The sequence below is a fragment of the Rutilus rutilus genome, assembly GCF_951802725.1.
Source record: "Rutilus rutilus genome assembly, chromosome: 1".
NCBI lineage: Eukaryota > Metazoa > Chordata > Actinopteri > Cypriniformes > Leuciscidae > Rutilus > Rutilus rutilus.
In genome coordinates this window covers 29651125-29670017 of record NC_140209.1, presented here as the reverse complement: position 1 = coordinate 29670017, position 18893 = coordinate 29651125, and the positions used below count along the sequence as shown (strand labels likewise).

Here is an 18893-nt window from a genome sequence, read left to right as displayed (position 1 = left end):
TTTATCGGAATCGATTAACCTTTAACATCCATAAAGCTCAAAAGGCTTGTGAAAATGTTCTTCACACTAAGAAAAATTGGTTCTTTTTAGAACTGATCACTGAAAGGTTCTTTGGGGAACCAAAAATGGTTCTTCTATGGAATGGCTGCGAAAACCCTTAAAGAACTTTTAATTTTAAGAGTGTAGGATTACTGTAAAAAGTGTTCAGGTCATTTACCTAAAATGTTGTAAACCCGTTGCCTTAATATAAAATAAGTTACGTGACCATGACAATTCCACATTAGGCTACTTAACATTTATTTACTTAATAATTTTAAGGCAACAGGTTTACAAATTTTTCTTTAACTTAAGTCAACTGATCACTTTTTACAGTGATCTTTGTTGTAGTCAACCAACACTGATATGATAACTTTAGTCAGAGTAGATGCTATATTTAATCTGATGCAATTTCAGAAGTACAGGCTGTTCAGGGCTTGCCTAATTTGCACAACCTGTTTTGTGGCATTTCTGTCCGGTAATTTGTATAATTTCAGTGTTTTGTCGGCTGATTCATACCCACGCAACAATACAACATTAAACATCACTGGCTCATTTTTAATAGCGTCAGATTAGACATTGGCTGCATCCGAAATCACATGCTTCCCTACCATATAGTAGGTGAAAAACAGTATGTGACAAGAAGCGTCTGAATTCAAAGTAAACATAAAAGAGTAGGGAAAAAGTACCCGGATGACCTACTACTTCCGATGGGATTCTGAAGTTCGCATGCGATGGACACTTTACTGTCCCATGAGGCCACGGGAGAGGATTTGTGAATGGCGGTGAAGCGATGCAACTGATGCTGGTAGGTCACACGATAATGACAACATGGCGAATGTAGTACGTCCGGATTACATTCATATTACACACACTCATATGTAGAATAGCCTTTTTTTAGCGCTCGTGAATTACTTATTCAAAATAAGTAGGCCTACCTACTCAAGAAAGTATGTGATTTCAGACGCAGCCATCTCTACTGTTCAAAAGTTTTGAGGTCGGTAAGATGTTTTAATGTTTTTGAAGGAAGTCTCTTCTGCTCACTAAGGCTGCATTTATTTTACAGTAAGAACAGTAATATTGTGAAATATTAGTAGCCTACAATTTAAAATAACTGTTTTCTATTGTAATATATTATGTTAAAATGTAATGTATTCTTGTGATCAAAGCTGAATTTTCAGCATCATTACTCCAGTCTTCAGTGTCACATGATCCTTCAGAAATCATTCTAACATGATGATTTGATGCTCAAGAAACATTTATGATTTTTCAATGTTGAAAAAAAATATAGCATATATCAGGATTTTTTGATGAATAGGGAGTTAAAAAGAACAGCATTTATTTTAAATAGACATCTTTTGTAACATTATAAATGTCTTTACTGTCACTTTTTTATCAATTTAATGTGCCCTTGCTGAATAAAATAAATAATTTCTTTTAAAAAAAGGGTCTTACTGACACCAAACTTTTGTACATCTGTAACAGATACATCAAGATTAATTTCTCAAACACAGTTTCTTGCACACACCAATCCACAGAACGATGTTATAATATAAAAACGTGCAACCCACGTCGCTATATTTTGATAACAGGAATAAGGATGATAAAATTATTTTCATAAAATCCTCATGAACAAAGACTTCGATTAGTGTTCAGAATTAATTCAGTTAGACGGTTTGATTAGTCGGATGAAGAAAAATAGCTGAACCAAATCTATAGACTTTCACCCAAATCTGCTGGTTGAACTTTTGGCATTTTTGGCATGATTTGAAAGACTAATTTACATCCTCATAAAGAAAAAAAAGCTCTATGAAAGTGTGCTGTGTACAGTGGCTGAATGTGGACTCAGTAATTAGTGCTGATTGAGAGCTGCTGGTAATTGGGCAGATGATCAGAGACGATGCAGGCGGTGCCATGCAGTGAAGCGCCCCGTTACCCACCTGTGGCAGAGTCCCCCAGTGTGCGTCCAGGATACGCTGTTTAGTGACGGGTGATGTCGGGGGAGGACAGGAAGAGACAGGGATGAAAATGACAAGTGTGAGGAAAAGTGCAGGCAGAGGACGAGGAGAAATAGAAAGAGAGAGGGTGTGAAGGGGTCACAGAAAGAGGTTAAGGAGGAGGACAGAGAGAGACACTTTTCCTTGTGAAGCATGTGATGAGCTGAGATTTGTGTGGGTGAGGTTTGATGCTCGTCCAGATACAATGATCTCTAGAAGAGACCGTCCTGCTACTGAACACAAATTCTATTCTTATAAATGAATGAATATTATATTTTATTTTTGTGTAGAACAAGATATAGGCTATATATAAATAAATTGGTGAATTTCACAAAACCTTTCTAAAATAAATACATATTTTATTATAGTGTGTACAAGACAACAGCTATATAAAAAATATAATATATAAAAGGGTGAATCTCATAAATGAACGAATTAAATTGAGTACACAAGTTAAATAAAGTAAATAAAGTAGGTAAATATATATATATATATATATATATATATATATATATATATATTATTAAAATTGTATACTGTATGTATATATATCATCAAGAAACCTGTCAAGAACATATTTTACCCTAAAATTACATGTAAAAAGTAATATTTTGCATTTATTATTGTAGTGCAAAAATCAAAATTATTATGTGACAAATTACATATACAATAATAATATGATTTTATTGGAAAGGTAAAGTATTTATACAAGGCAGCATTTATTTGTGAAGTTTTACAGTAGTTTTTTGCATAACAGTAATGACAATTATTCATAATAGAATAATGTCACAAAGCAAAAAACAAAACAAAACTGAATTGTTCTAAATATAGGCTAAATTTTCTTCATGAAAAATATCATTTTTATTCGTTTGATTTTGTGGTGTGCAGGATTTTGATTTTGTGGATATGTGGCCTGCATAGTTTCTGCAGAAGATTCGACCCAATTTATTTTTTTTACAAGATAAATCAATGTAAAATATAAATTCAAGTAAAACTGCAAGATTTCTGTCTGTAAAAATAAATAAATAACACTTTCCTAATGTATTATTTAGAACAGTGCAATCTCTAAAAGCCTAAATTATCCAAATATTATACTAAATTATTGCAATTACCACAGTCATTTACTGTTTTGTTGTCAAATATTTAGGTGGGAAACAACAACAACATGATTGCACCCAGAATCCTCCTGCATGACAGCATGTAGTTTGTACCCCTATTGCACTAGTGTTCATGTGATGTGATGCTTTATCTTTCTTTGATCCCCACCAGCAGTCTTTGATCACGCTGACCCGCAGATGATATTTGGATAGCTTGTTTCTCCTTCCTCACAAGTGTAAGAGTCAGTCTTGCATTATTGTGGTGAGTGTGTGGGTTAAATACCATGCTAAACCACAAGGGGGCAAGCTGGATCCCAGTGTTCAGTCGGGGGTTAGCAGGACACTCACTCGGCACCCTTCAGACAGAGGACACGGCCCACCCACCCAAACTTTACTGTTGATCTGAACTCTTCCATTTCAGTCTCAAACTACTTTTAGTGTATCTTCAGGTCAATGGACTAAAAGTTTTTGTTTCCCTTTAACAAAATGAAACTTCACAGGCTACACAAAATAGTACATAAAATAATATTTTTGTATTGTGTCTTTAGCCTTTAAATGTTTAAAAATGCAAATTATGCATCATTCATAAATGTATTACATGTGCATACATAGGAAAATTATGAATATGTCACTGTTGGATTTGTTTTAATGTAATCACTACCAACAACAAAAAAAGATGTGTATTGTAATAATAATAATAATAATAAAATGCAAAATCCAAAATTAACGGTCTAAAAACGGCCTAATTTATTTGGTGAAAATTATACATTTAAAATCGAAATGTCTATAAATATTGTCACTTATTAATCAGCATATTGGCATATTTTTAAAGTTTAAAGTTCTAAAAGACTGCTGAAAGTCAACAAGTCAAAAGTTCAATCATCCAAAAACTATTTATGCCTGCAGAGCCTCCTCTTTATAAGCTATCGCTGTATAAATAATTAGAAACAGAGAAAACTGCACAGTGGATATTTCATGTGTATTTCATGAGACATTTGTACAGACTTGTGAGGACTCGAGCACATGAAGGTCTTATATAAAGCCAGGACTGTTGAGAAACTCATGATTGCTTTCAGATGGAGCCTTCGTTCCTCAAGCAGTAATAAGAAAGCCTTGTGTTTTCTATTTTAACTCTCTCTCTCTCTCTCTCTTTCTTTCTTTCTTTCTTTCTTTCAGTGTCTCCGGCCCCCCTCGACCGCGTCTGGATGTGCACCAGCTCTACAGCTGTGGAATGACGAACCACACGTGTGTCGGCTCAAAGACGCCACGATACTCGGATACGGCAACGCCTCGTGTCCAGCGCGGGGTCACTGTTGTTAGCCAAGGGGCCGTTTACACGACACTGTTTTCAACTAAAACCAGAAAACTGTTTTTACACGACAACGGGGGCCTGAAAATACAAACATTTGAAAACGTTTTTCAAAGGTCAAGGCTACATGACAATGTACTAAAAATTTTACTGTTTTTTTTTTGCATACAGGCGAAAATGTTGTCAAAACGACCCACAATGTCAGTTTGTACTTTTTTGTAGTGTTACGATAGTGATAACGGTATCTGTTCAAAAACTTGCCCTTTGAAACCTGTTTTCAAAAGTTTGCAGTTTTAGGCCCCCAAAACGCTGTTGTTGTGTAAATGAACGGCCAAAACGCATAAAAAGTTGTACTTTTTTTTTTTTTTTGGAAAATGGTGTCGTGTTAACGTCACTTTATCGTCTCCGTGTAAACTGCAACAATGTGTAGCGCGTACAAAGGCGCGTAGGCTAGTGTTTCTTTACAAAGTGACATCGCCATCTACTGGCCTGGCCTGAATAATACAACGTATTGGAGCTTTTGTTCATAGTGGTATTTTTATTGACCAGCTCTGATGTATCTGGAGCTTTGTGAGTGAAATGAAATACTCATATGAAAGAACCACATTTGCTGATCACAGGGAAATTATGTTTAAATATACCGTTACTGCAAGCGACAATTACAGGGCCAAGAACGCAAATAGCACCCCTGGTGGAGAGTTTAGGACAGGTAATTCAAAGCTACTGATCAATTATTGCATCAGTATTTAAAGACATTCATATTTGCAACCCCTGGGTTCTTCCTTATGAATATGATGATGAATGCTCAGTGGTTTGGTTTGGATGATGGAGAATGATATAATGGCGATGAAGAACCAATCAACATTTATATAGTGCTAATGTATATAAATGTACATTACATGTATGCATCTGAATTGTATATAAAATGTTCATCCATTTGGATCACAGTTTTTTCATAATTTTTTTAATTGAATGTGATTAATGATACATAACATAATCATACTTAAATGAAATGGGTAAGAAACACATAGATTTATGTAACATTCATAATAAACAAAGTTTTAAATACACAATACCAGGTTTATATATTTATCATATCACCAATAAATCCAATTTCTTTCAATTGCATACATTTTAACTAATGGAATATTGCTTGTTCCGCAGGTAGCCATATTTTAACCAAATATAAGCAAATAGTTAATAATAAACTATGTTGTGATTTTCTGCAGAAATCTTCCCTGTTTTATTTACATATGAATGAGAAAAAACATTAATTAGTTTGTTTGTTAAAACTGCGTAATCCAAATAAATGGAAATATTATATGTGATAAAAAAAATTGTAAAACAAATAGTATTTTTTTTTTTTTTAAATAAATACAAATAAACGAACAAATAAATAAATAAATTACTCTGATATTATTAATATTATTAAGCAAAATTTAAGGTCTAAAAAGGGCCTAATTTAGTTAGGGAAAATTAAATAAAAATATGAAATCTAAACGCCTCTACATCTTGTCATATATTATATTCTGTCATATAGTTGATCTATATTCTAGTCATATTCTGGATATATATTACCATATTGCCATATTTTTATAGTCTAATGTTATAAAATACTGCTAAAAGTCAAGAAGTTCAAAGTTCAATCAAAGATTACTTTTTCAAGTAAGAAGTAAAGTAAGGCATTACTTTTAATTTTACAAGAAAATATCCGAGTTACTTTTTCAACTTAGTAACACAAGTTTTACTTTGTTTTCCCATTTATTGACCTCTACAGCGTTAGTTTGCATTTCCTTTAGCATGAGGCTTATTATTTGTTTCTTTTTGGTATGAAAATGCCTTTACATTTGTCAAAAATATAACTTTATATATAAAATATATTTGTTATTAAAAACAAACAAGCAAGCCCAGAATTAACATAACACAATTAGTAAATGTTTTAAGGGAGTAACGCAATAATGTAATGCATTACTTTTAAAATCCCCCTGTGGTGAAAATCAAGTTTTTAAAGTTGTTTATACTTCTATGTGGTGTTTTTAATATGCTTTTAAGTATTTTCTAAGTATTTTTTATTGAGTATTTTCTCCTTAAAACTGCAGTGAACCAAAGACAGTCTCAAAAACGTGGTTTGAAATCGCTGGTGTTTCTGACGTCACAAACTAGCTTGTAACCAATCAGATCAACAAGTGATCGTCAACGAGTGGATCTCTGAGCTGGAGTGAGTGAGTGGAGGCGGGGCTTATTTGCATATTCATATAACCGCGTATACTAAATGAGGCGAGGCTGTAGGGTTACATTCAACCTATTTTAAGGCATGAAGACATCTTTTTCAAGAAAAAACTAACTTTTAAATATGTAATTTTGGTGATCAAAGATGAGTTTTAAAGGATAAAACTATTGACTACAGGAGGACTTTAAAAGTAACTTTCCCCAACACTGTTCATTAGTAATATGAATGTGCCATCTTTGTATGTCTAAAGTCTTTGGTTCAAGCATGATTAATAAATAAATCTGTTTTAATTGTTGTATGTTTATGTTAAAACTGTGTAATCCAAATGGATGGAGATTTTATTTGCAACTCAAATACATAAATCCGAATATTCCTGAGTGCAGACAAACACACGCAGACAGACAGGAGAGCGGTGGTACCTGAGATCTCATGCTGTCTCAGCTCATTGTACTTGTAGGCCTGCTCCATGGGCCTGATGGAGCTGTGGTAGATCTTTCTCAGCCTCTGCAGCGCAGCTGAAGGATGAAAACACATAATAAACAGAGCGAAAGCTGAGTACGACGTCCAGCTCAAGACACTCGGGTAGAGCGGAGAGAGGAAAGACTGCAGATGGTGTTGTGGATAAAGGAGGAAATGAGAGGAGACGGCAATGTAAACAAACCTAGAAACATCTACGTGCCTTTCTGAGGTAGTACTTGAGTTTGGAACGGATCCGCTGAGTTAGATAACTACTTTCTCCTGGTAGTTGATATGACACGTGGACTAAATAATCCATTGTTGCAATCGTTTATGGCAAGTTCAGTTCACAAGCAGCAATGACTCAAGTTTTCATGCTTCCTAACCTACAAGCTGCTCATGAGGTAGCTGTCTTCTTTTTTATTTTAGCAGGGTTATTGTTTTGTGGCAGATAAATGCTGGTGAGATTGTAAAAACAAATTATAATATCTGATTGTTACTTAAAAGTCGCCTCCTCAAACAGCATCAGTTTTGTAGTTTTAGTTTTCAAAACTAAACCAGAAGTTTTCAAACTATGCCAGGCAGTGCTATTTTAGTATTATTTATAGCGTATTTATTAATATTTTGAATACGTTTTTATTTTCAGTTTTAGTCTTTTCTTTATTATGTTAGTCATCTTTTTAAATTATTTATATATATATATATATATATATATATATATATATATATATATATATATGCTTTATTTTATTATTATTTTTGTTTAATTTTAGTACTTAAACTTAATTTCAGTTATTTACCAAGGTAACGTTTCTAATTTTTGTTTATGTTTTTTCCCCCAAGTTTTTCGACTAATATTTATTTATATTTTTTATTTCAGCATTATTTCCAATAATAAAAACAATTTTAAACTGTTTTAGATAACAGTAAAATTACTGGTGGTCCAAAAAAAAAGAAAGAAAAAAAAAGGGAAATTCTATTAATTTACAAATGTTATCATTAACTTATGATGTTACTTTTATATTAATTTGAATGCATTTTTGTTTATTAATAAAAAATAAATTTAGCACATTACCAATTTGATAACATTTATATTTACTCACAGAAATCTTATTTATTGTGAAAAGTGCTACACAAATAAATCTGAATTGAATTGAAAAAGTTTCTTTTCAGGTTTAGACACTAAAATTACTAATTAATACTAATAATTATGGGTAGAAATACGATTTTAAAAATTCTTCTACAGTATAAATTTAGCTGGCATTTTCTTTTTTTAGGAATGGGAGTTTCGCAAGCAGATCCTCATATTTCCGTGTCCTTGGCATTGAAAAGTCTGAAAACTCTTTTTTTAAACCAGGTGGTTAAGCTGTTTTCTTTTCAGCAGGCTAGTGTGAAATGTTGCTCAACCCAATGTTAAAGACAACATTCCTCTGCCAACACATGTGAAAGCCTGTAAACTGAAATAAAACTTTGTGTGTTTGTGTGTGTATCATGTCCTCACCAGCGTAATCTCCTGCTTTATCATCTGTTGCGAGCCTCAGAGTTTCCTCGATGTGAGATCTGTCTCTCAGGATGGATTCCAGAACGGCTTCCTCCTCTGCAGAGAAACACACACACACACACACACACACACACACGTTAAAACTTGATTTGAAGCCTGAGGAAATCTTTCCCGGCGAGCCACACCGGAGCATAATATACTGCAGCAGATCTTCCTGAGGTCTCTGCGATTAGTGTCCTGTGATAAAACCGTTCTTTAATCTTAGCCAAGGTGCATCGACAAGCTATTTGTTATTTGTGAGCTGATGGCTGTACCGCTGGATTTACAAAGAGTTTTACAGACTGTAAAACACCTTGTAAAAAGTTAATTTGACCACTAGAGTGTGATTGCTGCCTCAGATTGTAAAAGCAATGCTTTCAATTATTTTTGTGGAAACAGTGACTTTTTTTTCTTCAGGATTCTTTGATGAATAGAATGTTCAAACAAACCGAATTTATTTTTTGTAACAACATCAAATTTATTATGAGTATCAAATCTGAATATAAAACCAAACAATGATTTGGTCCTGAAGAGACATTTCTTATTATTATTAACATTAAAAACAGTTGTGCTGCTTTGGAAATTGATACATTTTTAGGATTCTTTGATGAATAGAATGTTCAGAAGAACAACATTTATTTGGAATTATTATATTTTTTGCCGTTGACATTGATCAGACTTATTTCAGAGTTTCAAATCTGAATATAAAATGATTTGGTGCTCAAAAAACATTTTTATTTAATGTTGAAAACAGTTGTGCTGCTAAATATTTTTTGGAAATTGGTACTTTTTTTTTAGGATTCATTGATGAATTAAAGTAATTTGTCTTAGAATAAATATAACCACACTTATTTCTTTACTAAAACTACTTCATGGCTCTCATTTACAGTTTCAAAAACAAATTTATTTACACTTTTGCTGTAGAAAATTTAAGAATGAGTTTCTTTCACCCATTTTAGAGGCCATTTACACAACACCTTTTCCAACTAAAAACGGAAAACTTTTTATGCGCCGTTTATTCCTTTTTTTGGCCGTTCGTTTACACGACAACAGCGTTTTGGGGGCCTGGAAACACAAACTTTTGAAAACGGCCCTCATGATAACTTTTGTTAACTTTACATTAAGTAAATCCATTTCAAAAGCTAATTAATCCTGGACAGCAGCGTCATAGAAATATACCATAGACAGTAAAAGAAATTGACACAGCGACCCCATTGGAACTCAATTGAGACAAGTGAAGCCCATTTTCAGCGATTTTTAGCACTTCCGTTTCTGACGCGCAGACTCAAACCAGAGCCCGTCTACGGAGAGCCTGTCCACTCCCTATTAAGTCCTATTGTACCGAATTTTGGTTGTAGTACCACCAGAGATCCACTGGGGGCGCTCGCCATGAGTGCAAAATGAATGGGAGTCAATGGGGCTAGACGGCTAAATGTGTCTCTTTCACCCGATTGCCGTTGAGAAATCTCAGATGTGATTGTAGATTTTGCAAGTTCAACATGGGTTTTAGGTCGAAAGTTGAATGAACGAGTACTTATGTCGTTTTGATTTCTTACAGGTTGAGTTGTTGTTGCCCATAACACGCTAGCATTCTGCTAAAGACGTCAGCATTCTGACGTCATTGACATTTTGAAAGACTTTTTTAAAGCAAATAAGTGACTCTAAAAAATCTAACACCAAGCAATGTGTAATTTCTTTGCATCTCCTTTCGAATACAACATTCAAATTACTAGACAAAAAATTATATCCTGAGAAAAGTGGATTTTGAGGGGTATACCGCCATTGACCTCCATTCATTCTGCACTCGTCCTGTGAGCGCCCTCATATGGAATCAGAGTGGAACTGCAACCAGTTCAGAAGCCGGAAGTGTAGTGAGAGTGAAACTTCTCGCCATATTAGACATTCTCTGCTCAAACCGAGCAAAGCGTTACACGGACCACGTGACCAACCCGTCTGTCTTCTAGTAGCTGTGCCAAGAGAAATCTGAATCATTCCCTTCCGAATCTTGCAGAGACGGAGAGTGTGAGTAGGAGCTGTCCATGAGCTTGGAGCAGGAGCAACTTTTGCTAGGTATTCTGATTAATTATATTGTCATTTTGCCTCCACGTCCCCCCGATTGCCCGCGAGCTTCTCCTCCCGTCCATACGGTAATCTCTCTACTGTGCGACAGAGAGTCGCGTGGTTATGACGCAATCGTTAGCCTACTTTTACAAAAACTGCTTCTACGGGGCCATAACGTAAGATACAAGGTAATGGAGCATTTTATACATTGTCGTGTTTCTTTAGAAATAAATAATGGACAAATGGAGTCTTCAAACGCCTCAGATGTAAAGTTATTCGCTGTCAAAGTGACGCCAAAATGAATGGGAGTCAATGGGATGCTAACTGCAGGTGAAGTTCTGCTACAAGATGGTGGCACGCGGCCGGCTTCAACTTCCGGTCGACTTCCTTGCCGCCTGAAATATACAGAGCGACCGCAAAAACGGAAGTTAAAAGACAATATTCTAAAGATGGCGGCGCCCTTGTTTCTCTGGCGCATAAGGCCTATAGGCACGTAGTGTTTCTTTACAAAGTGACATCGCCACCTACTGGCCTGGCATTTCAGCCGTGTTCACGGATCCATGCGAACGGGATCGCTTTGACAACGTTGTCTGTACGTGAAAAAACCCCGCAACTTTTACATTTTTAGTACATCGTTGTAATGTAAACATACCCTTATTGTCCTTCAGACAAAGAGAATCATAAGCAAATAGCACCACACAATCTCAATAAACCACGTAATCTGAGCTATCATTAATATCCATAACACAAGTTAACACAGGCCACAGCAATAGTTGCCTGTGTTAATGAATATGCTTTCATTACCGTAGCGGTTATTTGCTGTCAGCGTTCGTCTCGCACACTTTCATCAGGGCATTGCTGTACTATTAATGTCACAATATTGATATTCATGCTACAATCTTCCCTCTTGTTCATAGATATTTACCCACAATGCCTCAGGGTGTTCCTGCCAGGCTGCTGTTATCAGGAGCGAAGACATAAATGGAGTCTAATGGGAAGACACCATGTCTCCACGTTTATATTTAGCAGCGCTGCCATTCATTACAAGTTCCTCTCATATTAGCAGCACGACATCTCTTTCGGAGGAAGGAGGTGAGGAGAACACAACAACATCCATTACATTTCCTGTTTAACAACATATTTCAATTTGGTTTTGACAGTTTGGCTTTGATCAGTCTTATTTTAGAGTATTAAACATGAGTAGGAAATTAAACAATGATTTGCTGCTCAAGAAACTTATCAATGTTGAAAACAGTTGCTGCTTCATTTTTTGTGGAAACTGTGATACATTTTTTAAAGATTTTTTGATGAATAGAAAGAACAGCATGTATTTGAAATGTATTTCTTCTTCTTTTTGTAACAATGTAAAAGTCATTGGCTTAGTCATTGATCAGTCTTATTTTAGAGCAACAAATCTGAATAGAAAATCAAACAGTGATTTGCTGCTCAAGAAACATTTCTTATTATCATCGATGTTGAAAACAGTTGTGCTGCTTCATATTCTTGAGGAAATCGTAATACATTTTTTCAGGATTGTCTGATTAATAGAAAGTTTAAAATAACAGCATTTTTTTATTATTATTTTGTAATAATGTAAAAGTCTTTGGCTGTGTCCAAAATTGAACTTCCCTACTATATAGTAGGCGAAAACAGCACACCAAATTAGTAGTTTGTCCGAATACATATTATTCGAATAACAGTAGGCGAACAGTACCCGGATGAAGTCACGGACAATTGCGTGACAGGGATGATTCAGTTTGCCACTTCTCATTGGCTGAATCTGAAATCGCCACGCCCCCATGCCCTTAAATAGGGCACTATTTGAGGATATACAGCCATTTGTAGTGGTGTCTGAAACCATAGTGGAGTTTATCGAGTGCACTAATTCAATCCCATAATGCACCGCAATAACGAGAGACAGCTGATGTACACTCAACGGCTAGAGAATACCCATAATGCTGTGACGGTGACGGTCATGCCGAATGAATTCCCGCGTCTGACCAGAAGATGGCGCTTGTAGCCGGATCATTTTCCAAACCGCTGGTTACAGTATATCATCATACAGGTATAAATTCCTTTTTAATTGATTATTAAATTGTTTAATTAAGGTATTTTGTTTAAGTAAGGTTATACATGCTAGTTTCCATGACAGAGTTCAAGATAAATATTTTAATTACTACTAGCGCTGTCCGTTTGCTATAAGTTTCAAATGATTATTAATCAGCAAGCACAAACTAACGTTATGCTAAAGCGGCGGCCCTTCCGGCGCATTCGGTGTCTATACTCCTTCAAGTGGACTATATAGTGGAGTAATGTAGGGAATAGTGAATGCCCATCTCTGGCATACTACTTTACCATCCCATGAGGCCACGTGAGAGGATTTGTGAATGGCTGTGAAGCGACGTAACTGACACTGGTAGGTCACATGATAATGACAACATGGCGAATGTAGTACGTCTAGATTACATTCAAAACTACACACGATTACTATTCATACTATATAGAACGTACTTTTCTTAAATGGTCGCTAAATGTGTGTAAAATCCAGACGCACCTTTTGACTTTGATCAGTCTTATTTGAGAGTTTCAGACCAAAAAATAAATGGTCAAGCGTAGCCTTGGTTTCATAACACGGGGAGTTGGTGTATATGGGGGATTCCCTGGTTTCATAACAAGTTGAGCTTCAGTGATGGACACATGGATATCAAATGGTTGGATTATCTGTTGATAAGACCGATAACAGACCCTCATCCTAAAAATAACCAGCAGTGGCCAGTTGGCCTTATGAACCCCAGAGCACACACTGTATCGCAGTACTGTGCACACACAGGTTTAGTACAGAACACATGACGATTTAGTGGTACGTAAAAATCCTACCACACATGTTGTACTATGGTATCTTTTGAAGTACAATATTTGATCATATAGCCTATCATATATGTTTAGAAGTTGGAGTTTAAGTTGATATCAAAAGTGTATTTTAAATGACTGCGTGCATATAGGCTAAAGACATGCATTCTTAATGTTAATTATGGAGATACTTATGAACAAACATTGGTTCCAGTCATATATGCTAAGTTTTTCATTATAGAAGGTGTAAGGAAACAGAATAATATACACTTTTAAATGTTTGGGGTCTATAAGATTTTTTTTTAGATAAATTAAATTAATACTTCTAAAGGACGCATTAAATTGATTAATGTTACAAAATATTTATATTTCAAATAAATGCAGATCTTTGAACTTTCTATTTATCAAAGAATCCTGAACAATAAAGGTTTGCACAAAAATATTAAGCAGCACAACTGTTTTCAACATTGATAATAATCAGAAATGTTTTTTGAGCAGCAAATCATCATATCAGAATGATTTCTGAAGGATCATGTGACACTGAAGACTGGAGTGATGATGATGAAAATTCAGCTTTGATCACAGGAATAAATTACATTTTACTATATATATATATATTCACATAGAATACAGGTATTAGAAATGGTAATAATATTTCAAAATTGTACTGGTTTTACTGTATTTTGAATCAAATAAATGCAGGCTTGATGAGCAGACTTCTAAAAACAGAAGATGACGAAAATAAATCCATACACTTTAGAATGGTGTGTATCACCAAAATTCAAGATTACTCTCATTACATCATAATTGTTCATTTTAAAGCAAGACACCAAACAGCAGACCTGTTAACTTTAGGTATTTGCAAAAACTCCCATAATCTTTAGCACAAACTAATGTGATTCATGTGAAGAACTTGTTACTATGCAGTTTGCCTGGAAAGCTCTAGAAGTCCAGTTTGCATGCCGTCCACCTCATCTGTCATCCCTTCCCACAATCCCCCTACTGGCCTGCACAGATAAACGGCGTATTCATTTTGTTCTCGGGTGTCCACTGGCATTTATTTGCTTATTTGAACCTGACTTAGGCACGCATCAGCCTTCCTCTCTGGCTCTCGACGGAAATAACTGACAGCCCAAGTAATGCTTAATCAACCTGCAGCAAACGTAAAAACCATCTGTGGATGATGGCAGCAGGTTTCTGAAGGACCTGGCATCTGCTTACATCTTACACCAGGATAAACCTCCAGAGTTCATCTCAGGCTGGTCAAACCGCTGTTTGATATAAATAACCGAATATGAATAGAATTGAACAAAATTGCAATTGGAATTTCAATTTTCAAGGAAGAAGCAAAACATTTATATAATAAAGAAATGAATATAACTATAAAAGTATGTATATACTGCACATACACACACATATATATACACATTTTTTGAAGAAGGTCTCTTCTGCTCACCAAGGCTGCATTTATTTGATCAAAAATACAGTAAAAACAGTAATATTGTGAAATATTTTCTGAATTTTCAGCATCATTACTCCAGTCTTCAGTGTCACATGATCCTTCAGAAATCATTCTGATATGACGATTTGATGCTCAAGAAACATTTCTGATTATTATCAATGTTAAAAACAGTTGTGCTGCTTCATATTTTTGTGCAAACCATGATAATGTTTTTTCAGGATTCTTTGATGAATAGAAAGTTCAAAAGAACAGTATACATTTCTATATATGAAGAGTTCAGATGCAAAAGCCTCTAAGTGCGATCTGAAATTTTCTTCTAGAATTATCATTTTTATCAAGCTCGTATATTTAAGTTCAATAATTTCACTTAAATGGCAATGCAAATTAACTGTTAATTGTAATTTAAGTGAAATTACTTAAATATACAAGCTTTATAAAAATGATCATTCTAGAAGAAAATTTCAGATGGCACTTAGAGGCTATTGCATCTGAACTCTTCATATATATATATATATATAGTTTGGCTAAGCTGACAAACATAAATGACCGGCCAGAAACAATGTAAAAGCAACTATTTGAAGCTGGCATTAGATGAATTTTCCGAGAGGGGTGGCAAACAAAACAACGTTATTTTACATTTTCCACAGCTGCTCTCTTATGACCTTTTATATATATATATTCCAGCTTTTGTAGACTTTACAATGCCTCGCCGCGGTCAGATTCTCCAGCTAAGCACTTGACACGTTTTCCCAGCCAATGCTTCAGCCAGAGCTGGAGAAGAGTGAGGAACAGATGGTGCTCTCGGGCCTGTAGTGATGACACAACGTGCTAGTTAAAGCACACAAGTGCTCAGCCGACGCTGGCCAAGGCAAGCTGCTAAAAATACAGCCCTGTAATGTTGAGCTCAGCATGCCGCTAAAACAGAGGAAGGTTCGTGAAGAGGTGTGCCGTTTAAATGGATGAACTGTGAACAGTGTGTGTATGTGTGTCTGGAGGGGCGCCTGATTATTACAGATAAATGTTCAAAGGGAAAACAGATAATATGACATGGTAAAAATCTGTTAATATATGGATTTTTTTTTTAAATAGATAAACGGCAAACAAAGAAAAAGTTAAAAGAAAACAGTATAATAAAATGGTGAAGAAAATGGTATGAATTACTGTTTATGCCCGACGAAAATAAATAATTAAAATAAATAAATAAATAAATATCTGTGGTTGCCAAAACTTTACAGTAAAAACTAGTTACAAGCTTTAGATACTTTACATTTTCTAACTGTGAGTCAATAAATTACATTATATATAATTTTATATAAAATATATAAAAGTTATTATTAGTATCTCAGGAGACAGGAAATGAAGCTAATATTAGTTACTGAATGATTCAGCGTTTTTGAATGAATCTCTTGAATGAATGATTCAACGACAAACACATTTTTACACTTGTCGCCACCTACTGGCCTAACAATGTAATCGATACAATCTTTATTTATTTAAAGCGTCAAGTTACTTTCAAAAGGCGATTTGCTCGTTAATTCGTTACCGTAGACATCAGTGTATCTGAACTATAAACTTTCGTCCCAGTTACTTTTGTGATTGTCATTTAGGAACGAGATCGCGATCTTTTAACTATTAATCTTGCAGCTACATATTGGCCTAAATATTATAGATTATTTAATGACATACAGTTAGGAAATGTAAAATACAGTCACCAAATATATATATAGCTTACTGGTATAACTTAGCTATACACCTAAGGAAGTAGTAAGACCACCTTTGTACTGAGGAGGACATTAGCGGCTGTGTAAAATATTTTAATGCGGGCAAAGTTTATATCCACACAGCTCGTAGCATCAAATCTGTTAAAGGTGACATATTATGCCCCTTTTCACAAGATGTAATATAAATCTATGGTGTCCCCAGAATGTGTCTGTGAAATTTCAGCTCAAAATCTCCTCCTGATCATTTATTAGGCCTATAGCTTGTCAAATTTGCCCCTTTTTGGGTGTGAGCATAAACGGGGCGTTTTTGTGTGTGTCCCTTTAAATGCAAATGAGCTGCTGCTCCCACCGCCTCCGTTCAGAAGAGAGCCATCCTTTACACAAGCTTCGGATACTCTGGCAGTAACAAAACATGCGAATAGTGTCACTCATCAAAAATCTCAGAAATGCACCTGGACGTTTCTGAATGGTTAGTGGATACTTTTATAGTTGTTGTTGAGTTACACTGATTCACTCATCGACTTGCATGTGCCATCATGATGTTTAACTTTTACACAAGTTGGCAGAGTTCTCTGAGGTCTTTATAAGACAGCTGTGACATTTTTTTGGTCAAAGAGTGTTCTGTGCTCGTCTGTGCAGCAACGACAGAACAGTTTACATGCTTCGCTCAAACTTTTGACATTGCGTTAGAACTGGTTACACTGTTGTCGCTTGCGAAACCAAATGACGGCGCCGTGGGTGGAAACATGCAGAATAAGGGGCGGTAATATTATAAGAAGATCCCCTTCCTACATCAGAAGGGGAGCGAAATCTGATCGGCTTATTTTTGACATGCTTACCAAAACAAAGTTACTGGGGTTGTCACTTTTCACGTTTTCTGGTTTGGTAGATGCACCGGGGAGCCGATTATAGCACTTAAACACAGAAAAAGTCAGACTTAAATATCTCCTCAAAGGCTGTCAACGAGTTACATGACCGTCGGGCTGCACAGTGCGCACACTACAGCAGCTCCAGCACCTAATATAGTCCCGGCACAATTACAAAAATATCCACTTCAGGAAAGCACAATGTCAGTCCATGGGGGTTAGCTTTAATTTAACCCTGTACACACTGAAAGGACGAATACGCAAACCAGCAGCATCTGTCGTGGGTCTACGGACATCCAATGAGCCTGTCGCATAGCAACAGAGGCTTTGGAAAAAACACAGCTGTTGCTATAGCTCATCCTGCTGGAATGCCATCGGACTACTGTAGTCTGAGGCTTATTGGTCAAATACACACATTCACGCTTAGGGAGGAAACGAGGTTTAATATCATCGGCTAACCTTACAGGTGTCTAAACAATGATCCGTTTAGGAAATCTCTCTCAGTGTTTATGATGGCGGTTTATAGCATAAACACAGATGGAGGTCCTTCAAAAGCTGCAAGTGATTGTATAGAGCAATCAACACAAAAATGCGCTTCATTTTCCTAACTAGCAACCTGTATGATCTAGTAGCTCTAGTTCCAGCGGCTCACAGGTATGTTTCCCTTGGTGTATTGTGGTGAAACCTCCTCGTGATCATGTTCTTCTGCCTGGCAGATGCAGGAGGTAAATTGAATTAATGTGAACATGATTAGGGAGGTGAGCCTCGAGCCCGTCTGAACCCACAGGATTTACCGGCAGCTAGGGAGAGGTGTACACAACCTTTACTGTGGGCCAGAGGGATTTCCAGCTGAACAAAAGCCGCTGTGGGATTAAACGTATTACATTACACACACCGGCTAAACTTCACAAAATCAAACATTCAATGCTGTAACTGGAGAAAGTACCAGAATACAATGATGGTATGAAATGGCAATACCATGGTATTATGACATATCAGTACGTTGTACGAATACCCTAATAATATATTAATATAATATTCATCTATATTAATATTAATACATTTACATATGTAATGTTACAAATAAATGTCGCATGAAATGAGTTATAAATGTAAAACAATATATAAATGTAAAAAAATATATATACTTCAACACATAATATAGTATATTAATAATATAATAATATAGTATAAGATTTCATGTATACATTTTAAATGAAAAATATTTATTTTTATATATTTATAATATATATCTTTTTTTTATTATA

General features: G+C 35.4%; 1 protein-coding gene across 2 annotated transcripts in view; it reads right to left on the bottom strand.

Moving 5' to 3' along the window:
- The window catches only part of srl (sarcalumenin), a 31236-nt gene that overhangs the window by 7034 nt on the left and 5309 nt on the right, over positions 1-18893 (bottom strand). The window contains exons 2-4 of one of the 2 annotated variants that reach the window (XM_084388723.1): positions 8627-8722; positions 7089-7184; positions 1977-2012 (exon numbers count right to left, since the gene is read on the bottom strand). In XM_084388723.1, coding sequence (XP_084244849.1) covers positions 1977-2012; positions 7089-7184; positions 8627-8722 — 228 coding nt within the window. The remainder of the gene's footprint in view (positions 1-1976; positions 2013-7088; positions 7185-8626; positions 8723-18893) is intronic. The other variant, XM_084388722.1, reaches the window with a different exon arrangement.